Genomic DNA, 22,894 nt, shown 5'->3' on the forward strand with positions numbered 1-22,894 from the left:
TGTGTAGTATATGAAAGGACCAAAGAGAATTGCACTCTCATTGTTCTCTCGGGGGTCAATGGTGTCTCTATAGAGGTGAGGAGATGCAAAGGTAGGCAGAGCCATAGCTCCATTTCCTCCATGAGCCAGCCAGCAGGGATGACTGGATGGGGTGAGGGAGGAGGGTGCATCACCTCAAGAGAGTCTAATGGTGACAACCCTGTGAAGTGGAAGAAGGGGGCTATGAATAAAGTAATGTCACCGGTTTCTGTTATCACCTAGCGTTTGGGAGCTGGAGCCTGTCACGGCAGGAGAATTTTGACAGCTGCTGGGAAGAAGAGGGTTTATGGGAAAGCAGGGCTATAGAAGACAACTCCAAAGATTCAGATAAGCATCAGTTTTGGATAGCCATCCACATCTTGGTGCATATGTGAAATAACTCGAATGTTTGGAAGTTTGAATATCATTTTTTTAATTTAAAAAGTCCCCATTTTTTCCCCACTCAAAATGCTTCTGTTTGAATCTTTCAGTCACATCCAGAAATATTTGTGTCATTTCTATGTTTCCCAGTGAAAAAGAACAGGGCTCCTGTATGCAAAGATGTCTCTAACTTAGTGTGTTACATCAATGAGGTCATGTGCTGCATGCCCCTAATGTTAGCATGCTGTAAGTAGCAGTACCTGCTCAAACAATAATTTGTTTTTATCATATCTCACTGACTGAAGACTTCTCTGAATCCCTGATGTTTTCGGCTTTTGCAATGGAATTAAACCTGCATTTTAATCCATGGCAGCAGCCAAGCTTCACATCAAGGCAGGGTTAAGAATCAGGTCAATATTTCCCTTTTATCACAAGACTGTGCAGAATTTTATGCTTTTAAAATATGCAGAAAATAAACCTTCTTTCCTACATATCATTCTAAAATATAATAGAAAATGTCTTGATAACTGCTTTACTAATCTCATAGATCAGCATTTTCATATTTATGAAATTAATGAAATTAACTTTTATGTATTATATGAAAGCCACAGAGCAAAAAGGATTGGGGCTTTATTCACAAATGTGAGCCACTAACTACTAGTTGAGAGTACAGCAGGAAAAATGGTTCCTTTTGGCCAATATGCAAATCTGTACTTAATTCAAGTGGAATTAGGTGCTAATTGCATTGTGTACCATTTTTTGAGCAGAGTGCACTAATATGGTTTCATTTACTTAGCACCTTACCTTTCAAGTGCTCTGTGAAGATTAACAACAATTTTTAACATAAAGTAGAAATACTACATTTATGACATTTCTGTTTTACATTAAATTTTCATAAACTGTGTAATGTAACTGATTGCACTTGTTTTAATTCTATGCCAAAAGAGATGAAAAATTAATAGGACAAATTCACTGGTTTGTAAGAGTACATCTTACTGAATTTTACATAAGTATATAATTTATCAGAATAAAGAGATCCTTAAACGTTATCTAGTTTTAAGCCAAACCTATTTTTAAAGATCAGATTGTAAAGCTGAAGCACACCTATTATATAGCAACATTGTCTTTGCATATATTTATTCTAGAGCTGTTGATTAATCACAGTTAACTCATGTGATTAATTTTAAAAAAATCATGATTAATTGCAGTTTTCATTGCACTGTTAAACAATAGAATACCAATTGAAATTTATTAAATATTTTTGGATATTTTTCTACATTTTCAAATATATTGATTTCAATTACAACACAGAATACAGAATGTACACACTTCTATATTATTTATTATTACAAATATTTGCACTGTAAAATAATAAACAAAAGAAATAGTATTTTTAAATTTACATCATACAAGTACTTTACCTCAATCTTTTAATCATGAAAGTGCAATTTACAAATGTAGATTTTTTTGGTTACATAACTGCACGCCAGAACAAAACAACATAAAACATTAGAGCCTACACGTCCACTCAGTCCCACTTCTTGCTCGGCCAATCGCTAAGACAAACAAGTTTACGAGAGATAATGTTGCCCGCTTCTTATTTACAAAGTCACCTGAAAGTGAGAACAGGCACTCACATTGCACCATTGTAGCAGGCACTGCAAGGTATTTACATGCCAGATATGCTAAACATTTGTATGCCCCTGCATTCTTCGGCCACCATTCCAGAGGACCTGCTTCCATGCTGATGATGCTTGTTAAAAAAAGAATGTGTTAATTAAATTTGTGACTGAACTGCTTGGGGGAGAGTTTATGTCTCCTGCTCTGTTTTATATGCATTCTGCCATATATTTCATATTATTGCAGTCTCAGATGATGACCCAGCGCATGTTGTTCATTTTAAGAACACCTTCACTGCAGATTTGACAAAACGCAAAGAAGGTACCAATGTGAGATTTCTTAAGAGAGCTACAGCACTTGACCCAAGGTTTAAGAATCTGAAGTGCCTTCCAAAATCTGAGAGGGACAAGGTGTGGCACGTTCTTTTAGAAGTCTTAAAAGAGCAACGCTCCAGTGTGGAAACTACAGAACCTGAACCACCAAAAAAGAAAATCAACCTTCTGCTGGTAGCATCTGACTCGGATGATGAAAATGAATATGCGTCGGTCCGCACTGCTGTGGATTGTTATTGAGCAAAACCCATTATCAGCTTGGACGCATGTCCTCAGGAATGGTGGGTAAAGTATGAAGGGACATATGAATCTTTAGCACATCTGGCACATAAATATGTTGTGACACTGGTAAAACAGTCCCATGCGAAAGCCTATTCTCACTTTCAGGTGACATTGTAAACAAGAAGCGGGCAGCATTATCTCCTGCAAATGTAAACAAACTTGTTTGTCTGAGTGATTGGCTGAACAAGAAGTAGGACTGAGTGGATTTGTAGGGTCTAAAGTTTCCACTGTTTTATTTTTCAATGCAGTTATTTTTTGTACATAATTCTACCTTTGTAAGTTCGACTTTCATTATAAAGAGATTGCACTACAGTACTTGTATTAGGTGAATTGAAAAATACTATTTCTTTTGGTATTTACAGTGAAAATATTTGTAATAAAAATAAATATAAAGTAAGGACTACATACTTTGTATTCTGTGTTGTAATTGAAATCAATATACTTTAAAATGTAGAACACATCCAAAATATTTAAATAAATGGGATTCTATTATTGCTTAACAGTGCGATTAATCACGCGTTTAATCGTGATTAATTTTTTAATCGCTTTACAGCCCTAATGTATTCCTATTCTATTATACCTGGAGTTCTCCTCACTACTGTAATTATAATATCACTGAAGAGAAAATCCACAAGGTGACAATTCAAATAAATCCCATTCATGTCAGCAGTGACTAAAAGGTGATATGTCTACTCTGACTATCCTGCTGATTGTTTGATGGCCTTAATACCATGAAGTAAATTCCTAGGGGAGAACTGTCAAATCACCAAAATCACAACTGTAATTGGCACAATTATTACCTCATTTTTTTTTTATTTACTTATCGCTGTAGCTCCATTGCTGTGCATGGCACTTTACTGGTATAAGGTGACAAGGACCTCATTGTGAGATGATTGTAACATGACAGATAACAACATAGAATGACAACAGACTGTAGATAGTGAAATAGGACAATTGACAGCCTGAGAAGAAACTTCAATTCTGAACTGGAGGGTAAGAGGGTAATACAGTACAATAGAGGTGCAGCGTACAGGGTAAGCTGACATTTGCTTTGCTCATGCTGGACATGTTCCAGGGTCTAATTCAGCAAAATACTTAAGCACATGCCTAATTATAAGCACTGTGAAATACTACTCCACTGGGTCTACTTGCCTGCTTAAGGTTAGGCACAGAGTTAAATACTTTCTGAACTAGGAACACGGAAAGGACTGTAGGCTTTGATTCAGCTAAAGAACATGCTTAATTTTAAGCATGTTCTGAAGCCCATCTGTCATGGGATTCACTATTCACCACTGGGGCACCTCCTCAAGACTTATCTGAGGATTAACTCTCAACCAGACTGACAACCCCTCCTTTGGTTACTGGCTCCAGGGTATCTCTGTCTCTCTCTGCACTCATTTTCTCCTTCTTCATGACTCAGGATGCTCCCTATTCGTGGCTTGGCCCTCCAGCCAGGTCACTATAGTTTTCCTCTTCTAGGGTATCAAAGTAGCTATGAACAACTGTCTCAGACATTTTTCAACTCCACTGCCTTGACTGTGCTACTTCCCCAGTGGCTAGTATAAGAACTAGGGCCCACCCACTACTCCAGGTTCCAGTCCAGGGTCTCTGGGACTAGCACACACAGTCTACGCAATCCCGGACCCTGTTACTGTTTCCCTGGATTCTTTTCTATCTTCCCTCCCTATCTTCTGCCTCTTCCTCTGTCCCCTTTGTTTTCTAGACTAGAGCCCTTACACCAACTCAGCTTTGTCTGACGAGAGCTCTCCTCCAGGAGTATCCCCAAGGGGCTGTTTCCGCCTCTTTACACTGCTACAGTGGAGTAAACAAGTCTTTGTGTAGCTGAGACTGAAGACCTGTAAATCTAGAGCACAGCTGTTAAAAGAGAGAAATATTTAATGAAAGTTTAGTTTGGTTTTTTTAATCTAGATTTTGATGGAAAATTTAATCAAACTTTGAAAAACGTCACCAATTCTAGTCTTGAGAGGCCATAAATTGACGTCACTGCACACAGGAGAAGGGGTGTGTTATACCAGCTTAGACTCACCTGTGAATTTGGCCCCAAACATCAAAGACCTGTAGTACTAGTGCACCCTGCTGATTATCCATATTGTGCAAGAGATCCTGAGTCAGGGATAACTTTGAATCTAATATTGCAAACATATGCTGGATTAAGGTACTGTTTTCAGAACATGGAAAGAACCAACGGGTATCACTGGAATTTGAGGGCACATATCTGAACTTCTACATACATATGTGAAAGTTCTTCCAGATGTTCATTTACTATACTCAGCAGCTGTCTTCACTTGACTGGCATGTTCCTTGTTTTGATAGTAATTTTTATAACACTGGTTTCAGAGCAGCAGCCGTGTTAGTCTGTATCCGCAAAAAGAACAGGAGGACTTGTGGCACCTTAGAGACTAACAAATTTATTAGAGCATAAGCTTTCATGGGCTACAGCTCACTTCGCTGGATGCATAGAATGGAACATATAGTAAAAAGATACATATATACATACAGAGAAGGTGGAAGTTGCCATACAAACTGTATGAGGCTAATTAATTAAGATGAGCTATTATCAGCAGGAGAAAAAAAAACATTTGTAGTGATAATCAAGATGGCTCACCTTCTTGCCAACTGTCTAAATGGGCCATCTTGATTACCACTACAAAAGTTTTTTGCCACAAATACTCTGAAACCTTTTATAACACTGTTACTGAACTTTGTAGGCAGACTTTTTTTTTGGCGGGGGGTCTTCTCTGCCTGTTTTCTTCCTTCTTTATCTTTTAAAAAAGTCAAATATTTTATCCTTTCCTGCTTATTAATTCTAGTCCAGTGAGACTAAAGAAAATGGCACAGCTAATAAAATCATAAGTTCATTAGTCTCAGTGGCTGACACAATTTTATAAGAGCTAGCCCTTCAATAGATCTGTAAATCCATCCAGTAACATCTTCCCCTTTCAGTGTCCTAACTTCTTGTATTATAGTTTGCATTCATTGTGTCATCAGTGGTGGGTTTTTATTTAATTTACATGTCAAGAAGGTCACTAGATTGACAGCATGGGAAACTGAAGGCTTAGCCACAGAACAGATACATGAGAACCAGTAGTGCAGATTTCTCCACAATGGCCCATCTTATACTCAGCCCTCCTCCGGTGTAGTACAGTGTCCTTGACCTTTAAATCCTTGTTCTCCACTCTGCAGATTCCACTCATAGGTCTAACTGTAGCAGTGGTTTCCATGATATGGACTTTTGTGCACAAGGGGTCTAATTCAAAACCCCTAGGGGCACAGTGAAGTTCATGAAATTCTTGAATTACTTCAAAGGCTATTGAATCAGATCATAGGACCTTGACTGACACCATCAAACCATCTTGCATAAGCCACCAAATAGCCACCAATGGTAACTAGTTTTGATTATTATGCAACTGGAGTTCAAAATTATAAGTAACTTAAAAAATAAAAACTGCATAAATTGTTGTCCATTGTGTGAGCCATCCAGTGACCGTTCAAACCACCAACATCATTAGATCTTGTTCTCTAAAAATCGTGAGCACTATCCTACTTGTTTACATCTTGTCACCTGTTTGGTCTTGTCATTAAGCTAGATTGTAAACTCTTGAGGACAAGACTGTCTTTTTACTACATGTTTCAGAGGGGTAGCCGTGTTAGTCTGTATCAGCAAAAACAACGAGGAGTCCTTGTGGCACCTCAAAGACTAACAAATTGATTTGGGCATAAGCTTTCGTGGGCTATAACCCACTTCATCAGATGCCCACAAAAGCTTATGCCCAAATCAATTTGTTAGTCTCTAAGGGTATGTCTACACTATGAAATTAGATCGATCTTATAGAAGTCGATTTTTAGAAATCGATTTTATACATTTAATTGCGTATGTCCACACTAAGCGCATTAAGTCAGTGTGTTCACAGTACCGTGGCTAGCATCGACTTTTGGAGCGCTGCACTGTGGGTAGCTATCCCACATTTTCCACAGTCTCCGCTGCCCATTGGAATTCTGGGTTGAGCTCCCAGTGCCTGATGGGGCAAAAACATTGTCGCGAGTGGTTTTGGGTACATTTTGTCAGTCGCCCCTCCCACCGTGAAAGCAACAGCAGACAATCGTTTCACGACTTTTTTCCGTGCAGACGCCATACTGCTGTCAGCAGACGGTGCAGTAGGACTGCTAACCGTCATTGTCATCCACCGCTTCCTCTGCAACTCTGCTCTGCTGCTTGTCTCAATAGTGAATTTCTCTATGTTGTCTGTCATGTGCTCCCGGGTACATGTGTTCTTCCTCAGGAAATGTGTGCAGTGCTAACCGTCATCCTCCACTGCTTCTGCTGCAACTCTGCTCTCCTGCTCTCCTGGTGCCATGAATCCACCTCGCAGGTCCTCTCGTTGTTCTGTATAAATATCTATTCTTGTGGCATCCGTCGTCATCCACCGCTTCTGCTGCAACTCTGCTGTCCTGAAGAAGCCATACCATGGCAATCATGGAGCCCAGTCAGCTCACAGCTGCCATTGTGAGCATTGCAAACACCTCGCGCATTATCCTGCAGTATGTGAAGAACCTGCAAAAGCAGGGGAAGAGGCGACGACAGCGCAGTCATGATAGTGATGGGGACATGGACACAGATTTCTCTCAAAGCACGGGCCCTGGTGATTTGGACATCATGGTGGTAATGGGGCAGGTTCATGCCATGGAAAGCTGATTCTGGGCCGGGGAAACAAGCACAGACTGGTGGGACCACATAGTGTTGCAGGTCTGGGATGATGAAACTTTCGCATGCATAAGGGCACTTTCATGGAACTTTGTGACTTGCTTTCCCCTGCCCTGAAGCACAAGAATACCAAGATGAGAGCAGCCCTCACAGTTGAGAAGCGAGTGGTGATAGCCCTCTGCAAGCTTGCAATGCCAGACAGCTACCAGTCAGTCAGGAATCAATTTGGAGTGGGTAGATCTACTGTGGGGATTGCTGTGATCCAAGTAGCCAACACAATCACTGAGCTGCTGCTATCAAGGGTAGTGACTCTGGGAAATGTGCAGATCATAGTGGATGGCTTTGCTGCAATGGGGTTCCCTAACTGTGGTGGGGAGATAGACAGAATGCATATCCCTTTCTTGGGACCGGACCACCTTGGCAGCCAGTACGTAAACCACAAGGGGTACTTTTCAATGATGCTACAAGCACTGGTGGATCACAAGGGATGTTTCACTGACATCAATGTGGGATGGCCGGGAAAGGTGCATGATGCTCGCATCTTCAGGAATTCTGGTCTGTTTGAACAGCTGCTTACTTCCCAGACCAGAAAATAACCATTGGGGATGTTGAAATGCCTATAGTTATCCTTGGAGACCCAGCCTACCCCTTAATGCCATGGCTCATGAAGCCATACAGAGGCACCCTGGACGGTAGTAAGGAGCAGTTTAACTATAGGCTGAGCAAGTACAGAATGGTGGTAGAATGTGCCTTTGGATGTTTAAAAGTTCGCTGGCACAGTTTACTGACTAGGTTAGACCTCAGCAAAACCAATATTTCCATTGTTAGTACTGCTTGCTGTGTGCTCCACAATATCTGTGAGAGTAAGGGGGAGACGTTTATGGCGGGCTGGGAGGTTGAGCCAATTATGCACACCCAGACACCAGGGTGATTAGAAGAGCACAGCTGGGCGTCCTGCACATCAGAGGTGCTTTGAAAACCAGTTTCATGACTGGCCAGGCTATGGTATGACAGTTCTGCTCGTTCTGTTTGTTTCTCCTTGATGAAAACCGCCCCCTTGGTTGACTCTACTTCCCTGTAAGCCAGCTGACCTTCCTCCTTCAATCACCGTTTTCAGAGGCAATAAAGCACTGGGAGGGGTGGTGGATGAGGGGAGAAGGGAAGGACAAGGCCACACTACAGTTCAAAACTTATTGAATGCCAGCCTTCTGTTACTTGGGCAATCCTCTGGAGTGGAGTGGCTGCGTGCCCGAAACCTTCCTGAAGCTCCACCAGACGCCTGAGCAACTTAATTTTTTCTTTAATAGTAGTTTCAATTATTCTGTAAAATGGAAATTTAGTCTTTTTTTTTCTTTTGGTCTATCACTTTTCCTTGCCCTCATCTTTCTCACTTTTCAGTGACAAAAGAGAAGATACGTGCGTGGGGGAGGATACACGGCCAGGTGGGGGGTAAAGAAAAATTGAAATGCTTTTGAAACTTTAAATTCTTCTATTTTTAAATAAAAGTTTTAAACCAAAAATTGTTCCACAGGCTTTCAAAAAAAAACAAAAATTACTTCAATTTTTTTCAAATTATGGAAAATGTTTTTTGTGAATTTTTCAACCAGCTCTGATCATGACCCAATTGAAAGTGAACTGCTGTATTTGTGTGATAGTAAAAAGTACATTTAGGATATATAATAGGCTCCTCTGTAAATTTGTACCCTAAATATTTGTCCAGCCCTAGCGTGAATGCACCAATCAATTTAAACCCTGTGCACTCAAAAATGCCTATAAAAGAAAAGAAAATTCATCTTGCTAACATGCAATACTTGAAGTTTAAATGGTGAAAACTTATCCACAAATTAGTGTTCTTGAATGCAACCCACTTATAAGTCACAATGTTGAGCAACAATTCAGAATCTAAAATTAGTCATCAGAACATGACATACAATTAAAACTGACAAAACTCACATTACTTAGCTATTTGCTTTGCAGCGTTCATCTTTTTTCATCACTATCATTAGAATTGTATTTGTTTATTTTGAAATGCCCATTCCATCAGGAAAGAGTGAAATCAATTATTCTCAACACCTGGTGAATGTTTGTTGATTTCTTTTGCCCTCTGTGAGTGCACTGATTTCCTGACATTTTTTTGCCATGCTGGCAGTGTCTCGACAGGGTTGCGAAATTAGTTGCCATTTGTAAGCGCCTTATTTTTAATGTACTATTAGATAGCAATTAAGACATCAATAATGTTTTCTACTATGAAGTCTATTATGCAATTCATTAGTTAAAATATTTAAACACTGATACCACCCAAGCTCTTGGAAACTGTGCTATAGACATCATTAAGTTACTGTTACAGACTGTAGTTACATTTAAGCTATTTACTATAAAAGTCTATGTGATACCTATAAATAGGCTGTGTTAGAAAATAAAATTAATTGTCATTTACCATTTAGAAAATCTTCAGATCTCAAAAATAACCATCCTGCATAGGACCAACATACCTCCTGTAATGATTCTAATTACTTTATAGTGTGCACTATTAATAAAGAACTAGGCTACACCATGCACCTGTGCTGCACTTACGCACACAGAAAAGAACCTTATATATTACAAATTAACCTCTTTGGAGGATGTACACAGAGAAACTCTTTTCTATCATTTAAAATGAAACAATATTAAGAAAAAGAAATATGCTCCACATTTTTAAAGCTAGCATGACTCAAGTATCACATGTCAGTTACATGACAGTAACTGCTAGATCTACTATCTCATGACTCATCACAGAAAGGCAGGTTGTCTGGTGGTTAATGTTACGAGAGAACTGGACTTGACATAACAGCAGCCATTTTGTTTATTCAGCCACCATTATCAGAAAGTGAGAACACTATTTAGTCAGGAATGATTTGGTCTCTGACTAAGCAGACAAAACAGCTGCACAGCTGAAGTGTTGCTAATAAGGATAGATAAAGTGACACATTTATGAGAATGGGAGGGAGTGTGGATTGCTGATCTTGGATCTGGGTGTCTATGACTGCGAGTTTCTTGCTGCGAGTTGCTTTGCTGATAACTAAAATTATGAGTTATTTACTGATGCTAGGGAAATTGTTAACCCAGTAGGGGTTACAATGAGTAATGTGCTTTGTTTTGAAGAACCTATAAAGAGAGTAGTTAGAGTATGCAATTTGGAGAAGTTTGGAGAGAAAGAGATTTCAACGAGCTAGGAGACTGACATCCAACTCCCCTGTGGCTAGGAGGAAGGCTGTCCACCAGAAACCTGCTACTGATCACTTGACACCACCTCAGACTTTGGGTAACTATGTCTGGGTACTCTAGACTACCACAATTTTAGAAAAGTGCTTTACACTCAATAAAAACAAGGATTTTTGAGTGAAAGCATTCCTGTGTGTACCAATCATTTATCGGACAGAAGTGCTTATTTATGTCCTGAAACTTCCTGAAAAAACAGAGATTAGTTACCATAGTTTCAGGTTCAGAAAACCCCAGATAACATGGAACTGTGATTCAGGCCTCCTTAGTTCTAGTCTCATTTTCTGCTGTTACTTTCAATTGACATAGTCCCTTTTATCTTAGAGCTCTTTCCAAACATTAAGAGCCAAATTGTGGCCCCTCTCATCTGCACTGGAGAGGAGTTGCTCACCCAGGTATGCTCACTGAAATTAATGGTATTACTTATGTGAGTAATTGCTCACTAGTAAAAATAAGATTCCACACTCTAGCTCTGCATAATTAAGGATGGAATTTTCAGATGCATGTAAATGATTTAGGGCTTGTCTATATGGGGAAGTGAAGATGAATTAACTAAACATGTGAAGTTAAAGCACATAAATTATCCTTCAAGGAGGATTAAACTAAAGTAAACTCTGGCCAGTTTATACCTGAAGGAGAGCATCTACACAGGAGCTTAATGCACTTTACTTTTGCACACTAACTTCATAGCTTTAGTTGATTCCTGTTATCTTTCATGAATGTATGCATGTCCTCAGGAGCATTTGTTCCATTGCATTCCCACAGAGAACAGAAAGCGTGTTAGTTTTAGCTGCATGTGCAGGTAAAAATAATTGAGTTTCTCAATGAAAAATCCACATGACAAACATAGCAACCTCACACTGCAAAATCACCACTGTAATGTCCTAAATATATTCATGTCAATTCCATACCCCCTTCAAAACCAAACAATGTATAGGGTCATAAAACAAGCCTAGCACCCATCTGGTCATGGCTGTGCCAATCTCCATTTGTCACAGTTTGAAGAAGTAAGTATGGCTCCTTTGCCTCTAACAGAAAACAAGACAATGCTTCATTCCTACTCCCACCTCTCTTAATCTCAAAGGGTCAGTTTCCTTCCTCCCTTCCTTCCTTCCCAACTTAATAGGCTACCCAAATAATTCTAGTAACCTTAATGATAAAGGTTACTGGGTATAGGGCAAAAAATAAAGAGAAAATCACAAATGTACTAAACAGAATAGAAACCACTTTATAAAACTGATTCATCACTTTGAAAAGCATAGCTAACCACGCTGTATGGTTTGTTACAGAGTATAGTAGTTACAAAAGTGGTTTATTTATTGGAAAGATTCTGTCTTAGCCAGAAGCTGCTGGATTGTCTTTCTCTTGATGTCTGAGATAGGTGTGTTGCAAGCTATATGAAGCCTTGGTTATTTATATCATTACAGAGCCATGAGATATACAATCAGACCATCAGCTAGTGTAAATCAGCATAGTTCTGCCAACATCAATCGAGCTATGACACTTTACATACGCTAGGAATCTGGCCAATGGATCATTAAGGCTTGCTACTTCACTTTGGACAAAACCCTAATAGAAAATACCAGGTATTCACTTGGAATGCTGCATGCATAAATATTAATCAGATCTCTTTTGCCCCTTTAAAGTCTCAGATTTTCTGCACAGGCTACAGTTATGTGGGAAAAGCGGCAGAAGTCTGAGAATAACTTGCTCTTTGACGCTTGTATAACTCATAATAATGCCGTGTGGCTCTGTTCCCATCTAATGGTTAGTGAGTTTAAGAATTTATTACTGCCTCTGAGCTAAGGGACCTGGTACAATAACTAAGAGGTAATAATGATAATAATAAAATATTAACAACAACAATAATACCACCACCCAGCTCTTATGTAGTGCTTTTCATTATTAGATCTCAAAGTCCTTTCTAATGAAGGTTCAATCTCCACATATGATCTAACCCAGGGGTGTCATTACAAATGTGTCAAGAGACAGAGTTAATATTGACCAGAAAAGCATGATTTTTTCTTCCTAGTATGTGATCATAAAAAGGCACATATTGCCAAACCACAGACACATGCACTTTTAAACGCACATAAGTTAGGAGGAAGATTTTCAAAATTTTACCATTTATAATAAAATATTGCATATATTCAGATTATTATTGTATGTAGTAGGCGTGTGAGACTCAATATCCTTGAGTTTCAGTCCAGAACAGGGAATGGAGATTACTTGAATTTGACTGGTATTCTGGGTGTTCAAGAGATGTTCGGTGCACCTTGGACTTAAAAAAAAAAACATTTGCGGGAAAAGATCTGAACTCAGCAAGTTATCTTTGAGGACAAATGACTTTAGTCCTGTGGTGTCCCTAAGTTCTGAAGACATTTGAAATTAGCCTTTTAGTTAGGTCCATCTCTAGCTGTCTTTTGTTTTTTTGCCAACCGACACTCATCCCAGAATATTTTGTACTTGATTAATGAAATGGATTCCATTGCTCCTGAGTAAGAAAGAGAAGTAACATAACATATTTTACCATCTGTTTATAATTAATGCAAACCCTTAAGGCTAATCAGCTTAACAAGACACACTTTTGAAACTATACAGAAGCTATCTGAGCCAATTCTACAGTCAAGACTAGTCGTTTAAAAATTTCACATACTGTATGGTGCAACATAAAACTACAGTGATGACAAATTATTATAACCCTTCTGCCCATCAGAGTTGGCAGCAATAAGGGCCGGGTTCAGTATCTAGGGGTTCCATTTCAATAACATAATGCAAAACTGGCTCGAGCCCTCACCCAGTGACCTGGAACAATTACATACCACCCCCCTGGACGCCTCTAAGAGGCAATACTTCCCCTCTCACAAGCACAGAGTCTGGGTGTAGCAAAAACCTTTTAATAAAGGAGGGAAACAATGTGGCATTATCTTGGGGAAACACCACAAACAGGATTCATAACACCAACCATGATCAAAAGACTGACCCCCAAGTAAATTTGGCAGTATGCTTTTTCCCCTCCAGGGTCTTAAGTCCAGCAACCCAATAGTCAGCCCCCCATGCCCAGTTTCTGTCCTTGGTCAGTGCAGCCCCCCAGAGTTCAGAAGTTCATCTGCAGAGTTTACCTCCCAGCCTGGGTGGAAGCGGAGGGCGGTATGGGGGGCATTTTACATGCTCCACTACTCAGATCAACGACCAAGTGACAAGCCTCTCCATGGGGTTCTGCTACAGTCTTCACCACCAGCTGCACCTCTCCATCATCTGCCCTGCTATCCACTGCTGTCCGCTCCTCTCCACCAGCCTCTCAGCTATCCTCTCCGCTCTCCACTAGCTGTCCGCTCACCAACTTGTCTTCAGCCCCCCTCCCCCCCACTTAACACAGCTCTCAGCAACTTCAGCTCTTCAGTGATTTCAGCGCTTAGTGATTTTTAGCTGGTAGTAGGGGGAGCCTCAGTGCTGGTGCACCACTAGCCCAAAGTAGGCCTACTGCTTACACCGAGGTATCAGTGATTTCAGCTCTGCAGAATGTAACAAAACTCCTAATGGAGCCAAAATTAGCTCTGTTATTACACCATGGAGAGAGGAGGGACCAAAGCAGTGTTTAGGGCCCTCAGAATGGCCCCATACTGCCAGGTACGCATACCAAGCCTCTCTCAATTCACTGGGTTTTGGAACCCATGTCCCTTGTCTAGTGAGTGCTACTTAGTTGAGGGCGAGTCCCTCTGTCATAAAATGCCAAGTACAGTTCTACTGTCCTTGATTCACATAACCAGGATAACAACGCTTTATTACTCCTGCCCCCAAAACAGAGAGACTGGGGATCCCACAGCAGCCAAAGTGACCATTTGGGCAAGCAGTCCACCATGCTAGTCAGGGTGGGTGTGCCCATGCAAACGAGTGTGTCCATGCAAACGAGATCAGCCCCTGAAGTCCTTTTCCACAGCTCACCAATAGGTGTCAGGGTAGAGCTCATTCTGACTCTGCTTACATTATAAAGCATGTTATCACAACATACCACATTAGCATTACTGAATTAACATAATTTCCAACAGAGTAACCCCCACATTATGCAGATGAGTAGAGCTGGAAGTATAGATGGGGCTGAGACACAAAACGGAGATCCCAGATTTCTGACACTTTCTCAGGGTGATCTTTTAGTTTGCTCCGTGCTGGAGAGAGGGGGTAGCTATGACATTTATATGCAGATCTTTGTTCATATTATGAAGACTTTCTCTCGCAAAGTTCTAGAGCATTTGAATCACGTGGTTTGCTTCTAGCTCATCTATTGTTAGAACTATTACACTGTGTTTTGTAACTGATTATATCATTATATATTGGGCGGTTGGGTAAAACCTCACTAAAGCTAGTGGGTGTAACAGCTGCTCTTCATTCAAGGTAAACGTAAAATGCAAGTAAGCGCCTTTATGTACTAGATAGCTGAAACAATAGGAGTTACACCCCAAAACACAATCCACATGCAAGGCTGAAATAGGATTTCATCCATGTGATCTGAAAGGGGTCTGAATGAAAATGCTGGGGGGGGGGCTTGGTTATTGTTTGATGCAGCTGTGTGTGTGAGAAAGAAAAACGGAAACACAAAGAAGCACACAGAGAAGGCAGCAAGGAAGCCCCAGAGAAGCACTTTAAGTGAGACCCTGAGAAAAAACTAATATAGAAAGTGCTTTGGGCTAAGTGCTAGCTGGAAAGAGGCTTGGAATGGTAAACAAAGAAACTGTCTCTTATTGTTTGATTCCTACTTTGTTCAGGGAAATGGGACTTGGTGTACATTCTTTATAAACAAACTGGACTGCAATAAAGACATACCTGACTCATATTATCAATTTCTGCACCTAACAGAAACAACTGAAAAGATGCTGAATATTGGCTAATCAGTCAGGTCCAAGGAGGTAGCAGTATTGTGAAAGAAGCCTGCACTGAAATTTATTCAAACATACATAATAAACTTCAGGTCTTTAAGATTTGATTTGATTTTTCAGAAGGAGAGAATTGGAGGAATAGGGATAACTGTGTTCTTCCAACTTTCCCAAATCCTTTCAGTGATAAAACTGAAAAACCAAGAGGGATTGTAGAGCAAGGTTTCAATATTAAGAGCCATATTTTCAGAAGAACTCAGCTCCAATTTAGGCAATTAAATAAAAGAACTATCTTTTCAAAAGTGCTCAATCCCCAGCTGAACTCTCTTGCAAATTTGGTCCCAATTGTGGGAAGTAAGGTCTTTTGAAAATCTGACAGTATATGTACATAACAGGCTTTGATTTATAAAGGAAAACAGGAAATTCCCTTACCTTAGCAAACTGTGCATTTACCCATTTTGTGAATGTTTTCTTTTGAACATCTTCCCTTTCATCTGTAAACGAAACATAAAATAATGTATTAATATCAATATCATATACCTTTTGACCAGAGGAAAAAAGTCCCTAATATTACTATGAATGGCTGTTTCCAATTAAAAAATTGTATATAATATTTGATGTGTATTATTAAATAAAGGCCCTGTCTACACTGCGCTGCAGTGCAAACTAACATGAACTAGGCAACTTTTAGTTTTTGCTAGCAGTGTTCACAGGGGGCATCTAGAGTACAGCGCTTTGGTGCGCTCTGCAATTTAAACCTCGGTAGTCCACGCTGCGGCGCAGAGTCGATGAGTCCAAAGTGATCCCCACTAACCAATAATACTTTAGATAGCCAAATAGAGTGAAAGTTACATTAGAGAAAATAAATACAGCCCATCTAAGCAAGGGTTGAGATATTATTTCAGTACCTGAATTATAGGACAACAAATCTCTCTCTTTTAAAAACTATTAAATATGCCTACTCATACTCTGCCTGGTATTCTGGACCTTCATGATCCAGAAAATCATGGCTGTTTGACTGACTGCAAGAGGCACTTTCTAAACATACATAGCACATGCCACATCACTGAGAGCAAAGAAAAAACAAGGAAGGGATTTGCAATTGAAGAGCTGCCCCTACACGCCAGAGGAGGAAACATTTGTGCCTCTTGAACTTGCCTTCCGTCAAAGGTTTCCCACTTCTCCCAGTTACAGAAAAGTATTGGCTGGCACAGTGCATCCATAACTAGTATGTTTCCTCTCATTAGCACCGAATTAGGAGAGAACCTCTGCTCACATATCTGTATAGGGATCATCAGTGAGAGTCTGGGTTGTGTCCCTAGGAAGCACAGCATAGAATTTCTAGCCTGCAGGGCAGGGGGAGATCCTGGACTGCTCTGGAGGCTAGAGCTGTCTAAGTTATGGCAGCCTCCCTGGGCTGCCTGAATGGACTACAGTATTTCCTGCAAACCCTACAGCCCTTCTCCCAAGTATAACCTCTCCTAACCGTAACCCTTCCCCATCAGGCTACATACCTCAGGGCATGGGAGTTCATGGAAGGCAGCCTTCCAGCTGTGTTTACAGGGCTTGTGCCAGGGGAATCCTTCCCCAGCCAGAGCCAGGGCTTTTAAGGCCCCTGTAGACTACTCCAGCCTGTCACTCCAGCCCTTTTACGTTGCATAAAAGAGCTGGAGTGGGGGCTAGTATCTCAACCCTAGACTCCAACATAGTGTTCTGTCCACAAACTTGAGGTCTGTAATGATGATGACTGAAAATGGACAAACATCAGGAAAGCAGCATATAAGAGTAGCATTTTGCCCTAGGTTAGGTAGTCACATAAGAAACAAATTAGTGGCTTCAACTGAGTGTCTGATGAGTATTAGAGACAATTCTGTAAGCAATAACACACAGGGATCTCTTTCCTAGAATAGCAGGATTGTTTTAAATCAGAACTGAAGTGCAGAGGCAGGGGTTTTGTGGGGAGCATGGCATGGTGCCTGTATTAAATAAAGCTAGAGCCTGTGCCACCTCTCTCCCCTTCTTGTGAGCAGTCAAGTTCACCCCATTTTAAAAATAAAAAAAATAATATTAATTCTCATTTGAAATGCTCACAAATTAATGATTTTAATGGATTCAGTTGACTCTGAAAGGCAGTTACAGATGAACTACATGAGGAATTCATGGCATTAATAATGTATTTCAATTCTTTTTCCTTTCTCTGAGACAAGACAAGGCAACGCTTTATGATATAATTACATCTTTTGTTCTCAGAAACCTTGCTTGAATAACTACCACCAAATGTGTCTTTTCACAGGCATGTTTTTTACCTATAACAATAAAGTATACTGAGGAAATATGAATATGAAAGATAAAACTATTTTATTACAAAACCTGTCAGAAAGTAAAAAAATATGCTGCATGTAGACATTATGAGTAAAATGAGAGATTTAAAATAGATTGTGAAGACATTAGGAGTCATTTGACATTATCCATGAAGTTTTATGTATCTATTGAGTAAATAACACAATGGGAATTTATTTTAAGCAAGCAACTTCACTTCATATTTACCTTTTTATTATACTTTGTATGAGACTATTCTACAGAATAAATTATCATTATTTTTATGGCAGCATTTTCATCACAATGTATGGCTTATTATACCATATACAGTGCATTACAAATGTAGAATATCAATCTGTACTTCACTTCCAAAAATGTCAACTATTCATTAGCACAAAATCACACCATTTTAAGTTCCAGGATGACCTGCTTTCACTGAAGTAATGGCTGGAAGAATACTTTCTATTATTTTTAAGCATAAATAGTCCGACTTCAATTCCCAGTATCTTTTAAAAATTAAATATGTATTTTAGAATACAAAGTATAGAGCTTCCATAGAGAGAGTTATAGTCTACACAATTCCTGGATGTCAAGGTTTTGGGATATAATTCAATTTTTACAATAATTCCTTGTCTACTTTCTGCTTGCTATTCAAAAATATTATTGCTATAATAGAGGTGGTTACAAAACCACCAATTTTCCCTTTGAAGGTTTTCAGCTCGGAGAACTGATAGTTCACAAGTATTCATGAATTTAAAACAGGGTAACAGTTTACTATTTTGCCTGGAAAAAACAGCCCTTATGAGTTGTTGCTACTGGAAATTTGCCAAAGTCGCTTAAAAAAGGCCAAAACACAGACTATTTATTTGAGTATCTGGTAAAGTTGAGGTTTGGGGACAAGCTACTGTAATCAACACCATTTTTCAAGACCAAAAAAACCCCAGATTGCGTTCATCTCCTTTTGAAACACAATACACTGTACTTGGACCCATTTTATAAAAATTAAAGCTGGAGAACATATTACATCTATTCTCCTGCCAATGCAGGATTGTTCCCAAGAGTACATTTTCTAGAGTTTTGCCTTTTCTAGTATTAAATATCTCAAGCACTGGCACTTGCTTCTTTCCTAGTCAGCTGTTGGTTGAAAGTGACATTTTTAGCAACTTTAGCTATTTGTGCATCTGGCAGCAATGAAGGGTCCAGAGGACACACAGTCTGCAGACCACCTTGACTATTACAGGACATGGTAATAGGTAGTGGGTGATTGTGAGGTTGTTCATAATGCTTTCCTTTGCCCATCACCACTACCTCCCTTTTGCTGGGTTGAATGTTAGTCAGTGGCTTCCCATACAAGTGCTGCTCTCTCTCAGGCTCTTGGATATGTAGGAGATGTTGCTCTTTGCTGGAATACAAAGGAGGTGCAGAGATGGGTGTCTGGCATAGATTTGATTTGATGTTGTATCACAAACTCCCACAGCATCTTCACATACAACGTGAAAGTAAATTAACACTAAACACATAGTGGCTTATGTTTAAATGCCTCTTAATACCATCCCAATGTGCAGCTTTAAGCATGTTATTAAAACAGAGGATGATTTTGTATAGAGAGTATATGTGATTGTGTAGAGGGCAAGAAGGGAGGCACAGCTACGATATCTAATGCCCAAGCTTAATTTCTTTCCCACGCTGGGCGACTGTATAGCATATTCAGAAACTGTTACTTGTCCACACATTTACATGCAAGACATTGAACTGCTAATCACAGATTAATTAATGCCCACTGAGCTAGTAAAGATCAGGGTCTCCTGAGTAATATGGGAGTTAAATCCAACCATCTGAATTTGGCTCTTTCACAGTCCAAGTGATGCTATGCTTTGCACATTTCCGTACACAACTCTCTTCCACCGTTATCTTTATATAACGATAATTCAAGTATACTTTCTTTTCATTTCTATTATTTTCAGATGCTTGCTCTGACAAGTTTATACCACAACACTTTGTTTGTGGCAGCCTCCCTACAAAGAATCAATTTTGTGTTAATACATGGCACATTCAGTTTCCCTATAGAAAGTAGTGAAATACACATACACACACACTTTTTTTTTCTTACCTAGATTGTTGGACTGAATACCAGATATGGAAACTAAATGACATTTGTCTGGATATAGTAGAAATGTGCCAAAAACACCAACCTGCCACTTCTGAATTTCTATGTTTATAATAGATACTTTAGTGACAGCCAGATGAATGCGATTGCAGCTGTTTTTACTGTGAGGCAACAGAAATAATCAAGTGGTCAGGTATGTAATTTCTGCTGTCCCAGGGTAATATACTGTGTCTATTACACACTTCTCTTTAAAGCTGTCAATCAGAATTCCTGTGGATCTCAGTTTCACTATTTAGGTGAATCTAAAAATGAAACACTGGAAATGTACCAAATTTCTCAAAAAGAACAGGAGTACTTGTGGCACCTGAGAGACTAACAAATGTATTAGAGCATAAGCTTTTGCGGGCTATAGCCCACTTCATCAGATGTATAGAATGGAACATATAGTAAGAAGATATATAGATATATAGATATATACATACAAATAAGGTGGAAGTTGCCATACAAACTATAAGAGGCTAATTAATTAAGATGAGCTATTATCAGCAGGAGAAAAAAAACTTTAGTTGTGATAATCAAGATGGCCCATTTAGACAGTTGACAAGAAGATGTGAGGATACTTAACATCGGGAAATAGATTCATTATGTGTAATGACCCAGCCACTCCCAGTCTCTATTCAAACACAAGTTAATGGTATCTAGTTTGCATATTAATTCAAGCTCAGCAGTTTCTCGTTGGAGTCTGTTTTTGAAGCTTTTCTGTTGCAAAATTGTCACCCTTCAGTCTTTTACTGGGTGCCAGAGAGGTTGAAGTGTTCTCCTACTGGTTTTTGAATGTTATGATTCCTGATGTCAGATTTGTGTCCATTTATTCTTTTATGTAGAGACTGTCCGGTTTGGCCAATGTACATGGCAGAGGGGCATTGCTGGCACATGATGGCATATATCACATTAGTAGATGTGCAAGAGAACGAGCCCCTGATGGTGTAGCTAATGTGATTAGGTCCTATGATGGTGTCCCTTGAATAAATATGTGGACAGAGTTGGCATCGGGCTTTGTTGCAAGGATAGGTTCCTGGGTTAGTGTTTTTGTTGTGTGGTGTGTGGTTGCTGGAGAGTATTTGCTTCAGGCTGGGGGGTTGTCTGTAAGCGAGGACTGACATGTCTCCCAAGATCTGTGAGAGTGTGGGATCGTCCTTCAGGATAGGTTGCAAATCTTTGATGATGTGCTGGAGAGGTTTTAGCTGGGGGCTTAAGGTGACAGCTAGTGGCGTTCTGTTATTTTCTTTGTTGGGCCTGTCCTGTAGCCCTGTAGCAGGTGACGTCTCGGTACTCTTCTGGCTCTGTCAATCTGTTTTTTCACTTCAGCAGGGATACTGATCTTGCTTTTACTTTAATTTTTTTCTCCTTTTAGCCCTTCCACGCATAAGTTATTGTGTATAGGTTATGATTCAGATGATCAGCAAAATACAGACTGTGTCTCCAAACCTCTTGAGTTTGCTAAATTGAGCATTAGATTTGAAAGAAGTATTTTTCCAGGGCAGTGTTCATGTGAAATTGTGACTAGAAAAAAAACTGAAATACAGTACTAATAGAGCTAATCATATGGGAAAGGGACAGTTCTAAAAGTTAATCAGGTGACAATGCTAATAGAGGCACAAGTGGTACAACAAAGAATGCTTCGGATCATGCAATCAGCCCTCAATAGGACTGAGGATGCTACTACTAATGATGAGTTGTTAGCAGACAATTTTCATAGCTGCTTAATGGAATATTTCACATTTGCAAACTATTACCTCAATGAAAGTTCTTCATAGTTTCCTCAAGACTAGAAAACATTATATGATTATCCTTTAAATAAAACTGGATCTACCTTTATACTTTCAAAGCTGGAGTGGGGAAGAAACAAAGATTCTCTCTGTCTGTGTGTTTTTTTGCCAGGAACAGAAAAGGAATGGAGTCTTAGAACTTAGTAAGTAATCTAGCTGGATATGCGATAGATTCTGTTTTGTTTAAATGGCTGATAAAATAAGTTGTGCTGAATGGAATGTATATTCCTGTTTCTGTGTCTTTTTGTAACTTAAGGTTTTGCCTAGAGGGATTCTCTATGTTTTGAATCTGATTACCCTGTAAGGTTGTCAAGGTTCCTCCCCCACTCTGAACTCTAGGGTACAGATGTGGGGACCTGCATGAAAAACCTCCTAAGCTTATCTTTACCAGCTTAGGTCAAAACTTCCCCAAGGTACAAAATATTACCCCCGTTATCCTTGGAATGGCCGCTACCACCACCAAACTAATACTGGTTACTGGGGAAGAGCTGTTTGGACGCGTCCTTCCCCCCAAAATACTTCCCAAAACCTTGCACCCCACTTCCTGGACAAGGTTTGGTAAAAAGCCTCACCAATTTGTCTAGGTGACTACAGACCCAGACCCTTGGATCTTAAGAACAATGAACAATCCTCCCAACACTTGCACTCCCCCTTTCCTGGGAAATGTTGGATAAAAAGCCTCACCAATTTGCATAGGTGACCACAGACCCAAACCCTTGGATCTGAGAACAATGAAAAAGCATTCAGTGTTTTACAAGAAGACTTTTAATAAAAAATAGAAGTAAATAGAAATAAAGAAATCCCCCCTGTAAAATCAGGATGGTATATATCTTACAGGGTAATTAGATTCAAAAACATAGAGAACCCCTCTAGGCAAAACCTTAAGTTACAAAAAAGATACACAGACAGAAATAGTTATTCTATTCAGCACAATTCTTTTCTCAGCCATTTAAAGAAATCATAATCTAACACATACCTAGCTAGATTACTTACTAAAAGTTCTAAGACTCCATTCCTGTTCTGTCCCCGGCCAAGACGACTACAGACAGACACACAAACCCTTTGTTTCTCTCCCTCCTCCCAGCTTTTGAAAGTATCTTGTCTCCTCATTGGTCATTTTGGTCAGGTGCCAGCGAGGTTACCTTTAGCTTCTT

General features: G+C 39.7%; 1 protein-coding gene across 2 annotated transcripts in view; it reads right to left on the reverse strand.

The window, feature by feature from the left end:
• DMD (dystrophin) overlaps positions 1-22,894 on the reverse strand; it is a gene marked incomplete at both ends in the record, with an annotated part of 1,846,964 nt that overhangs the window by 1,671,528 nt on the left and 152,542 nt on the right. For both annotated transcript variants that reach the window (XM_084636024.1, XM_084636023.1), the window contains one exon: positions 15,918-15,979. In XM_084636024.1, the coding sequence (XP_084492150.1) occupies positions 15,918-15,979 (62 nt within the window). The remainder of the gene's footprint in view (positions 1-15,917; positions 15,980-22,894) is intronic.

Source organism: Lepidochelys olivacea, assembly GCF_965140295.1.
Source record: "Lepidochelys olivacea isolate rLepOli2 genome assembly, chromosome: 1".
Lineage (NCBI taxonomy): Eukaryota > Metazoa > Chordata > Testudines > Cheloniidae > Lepidochelys > Lepidochelys olivacea.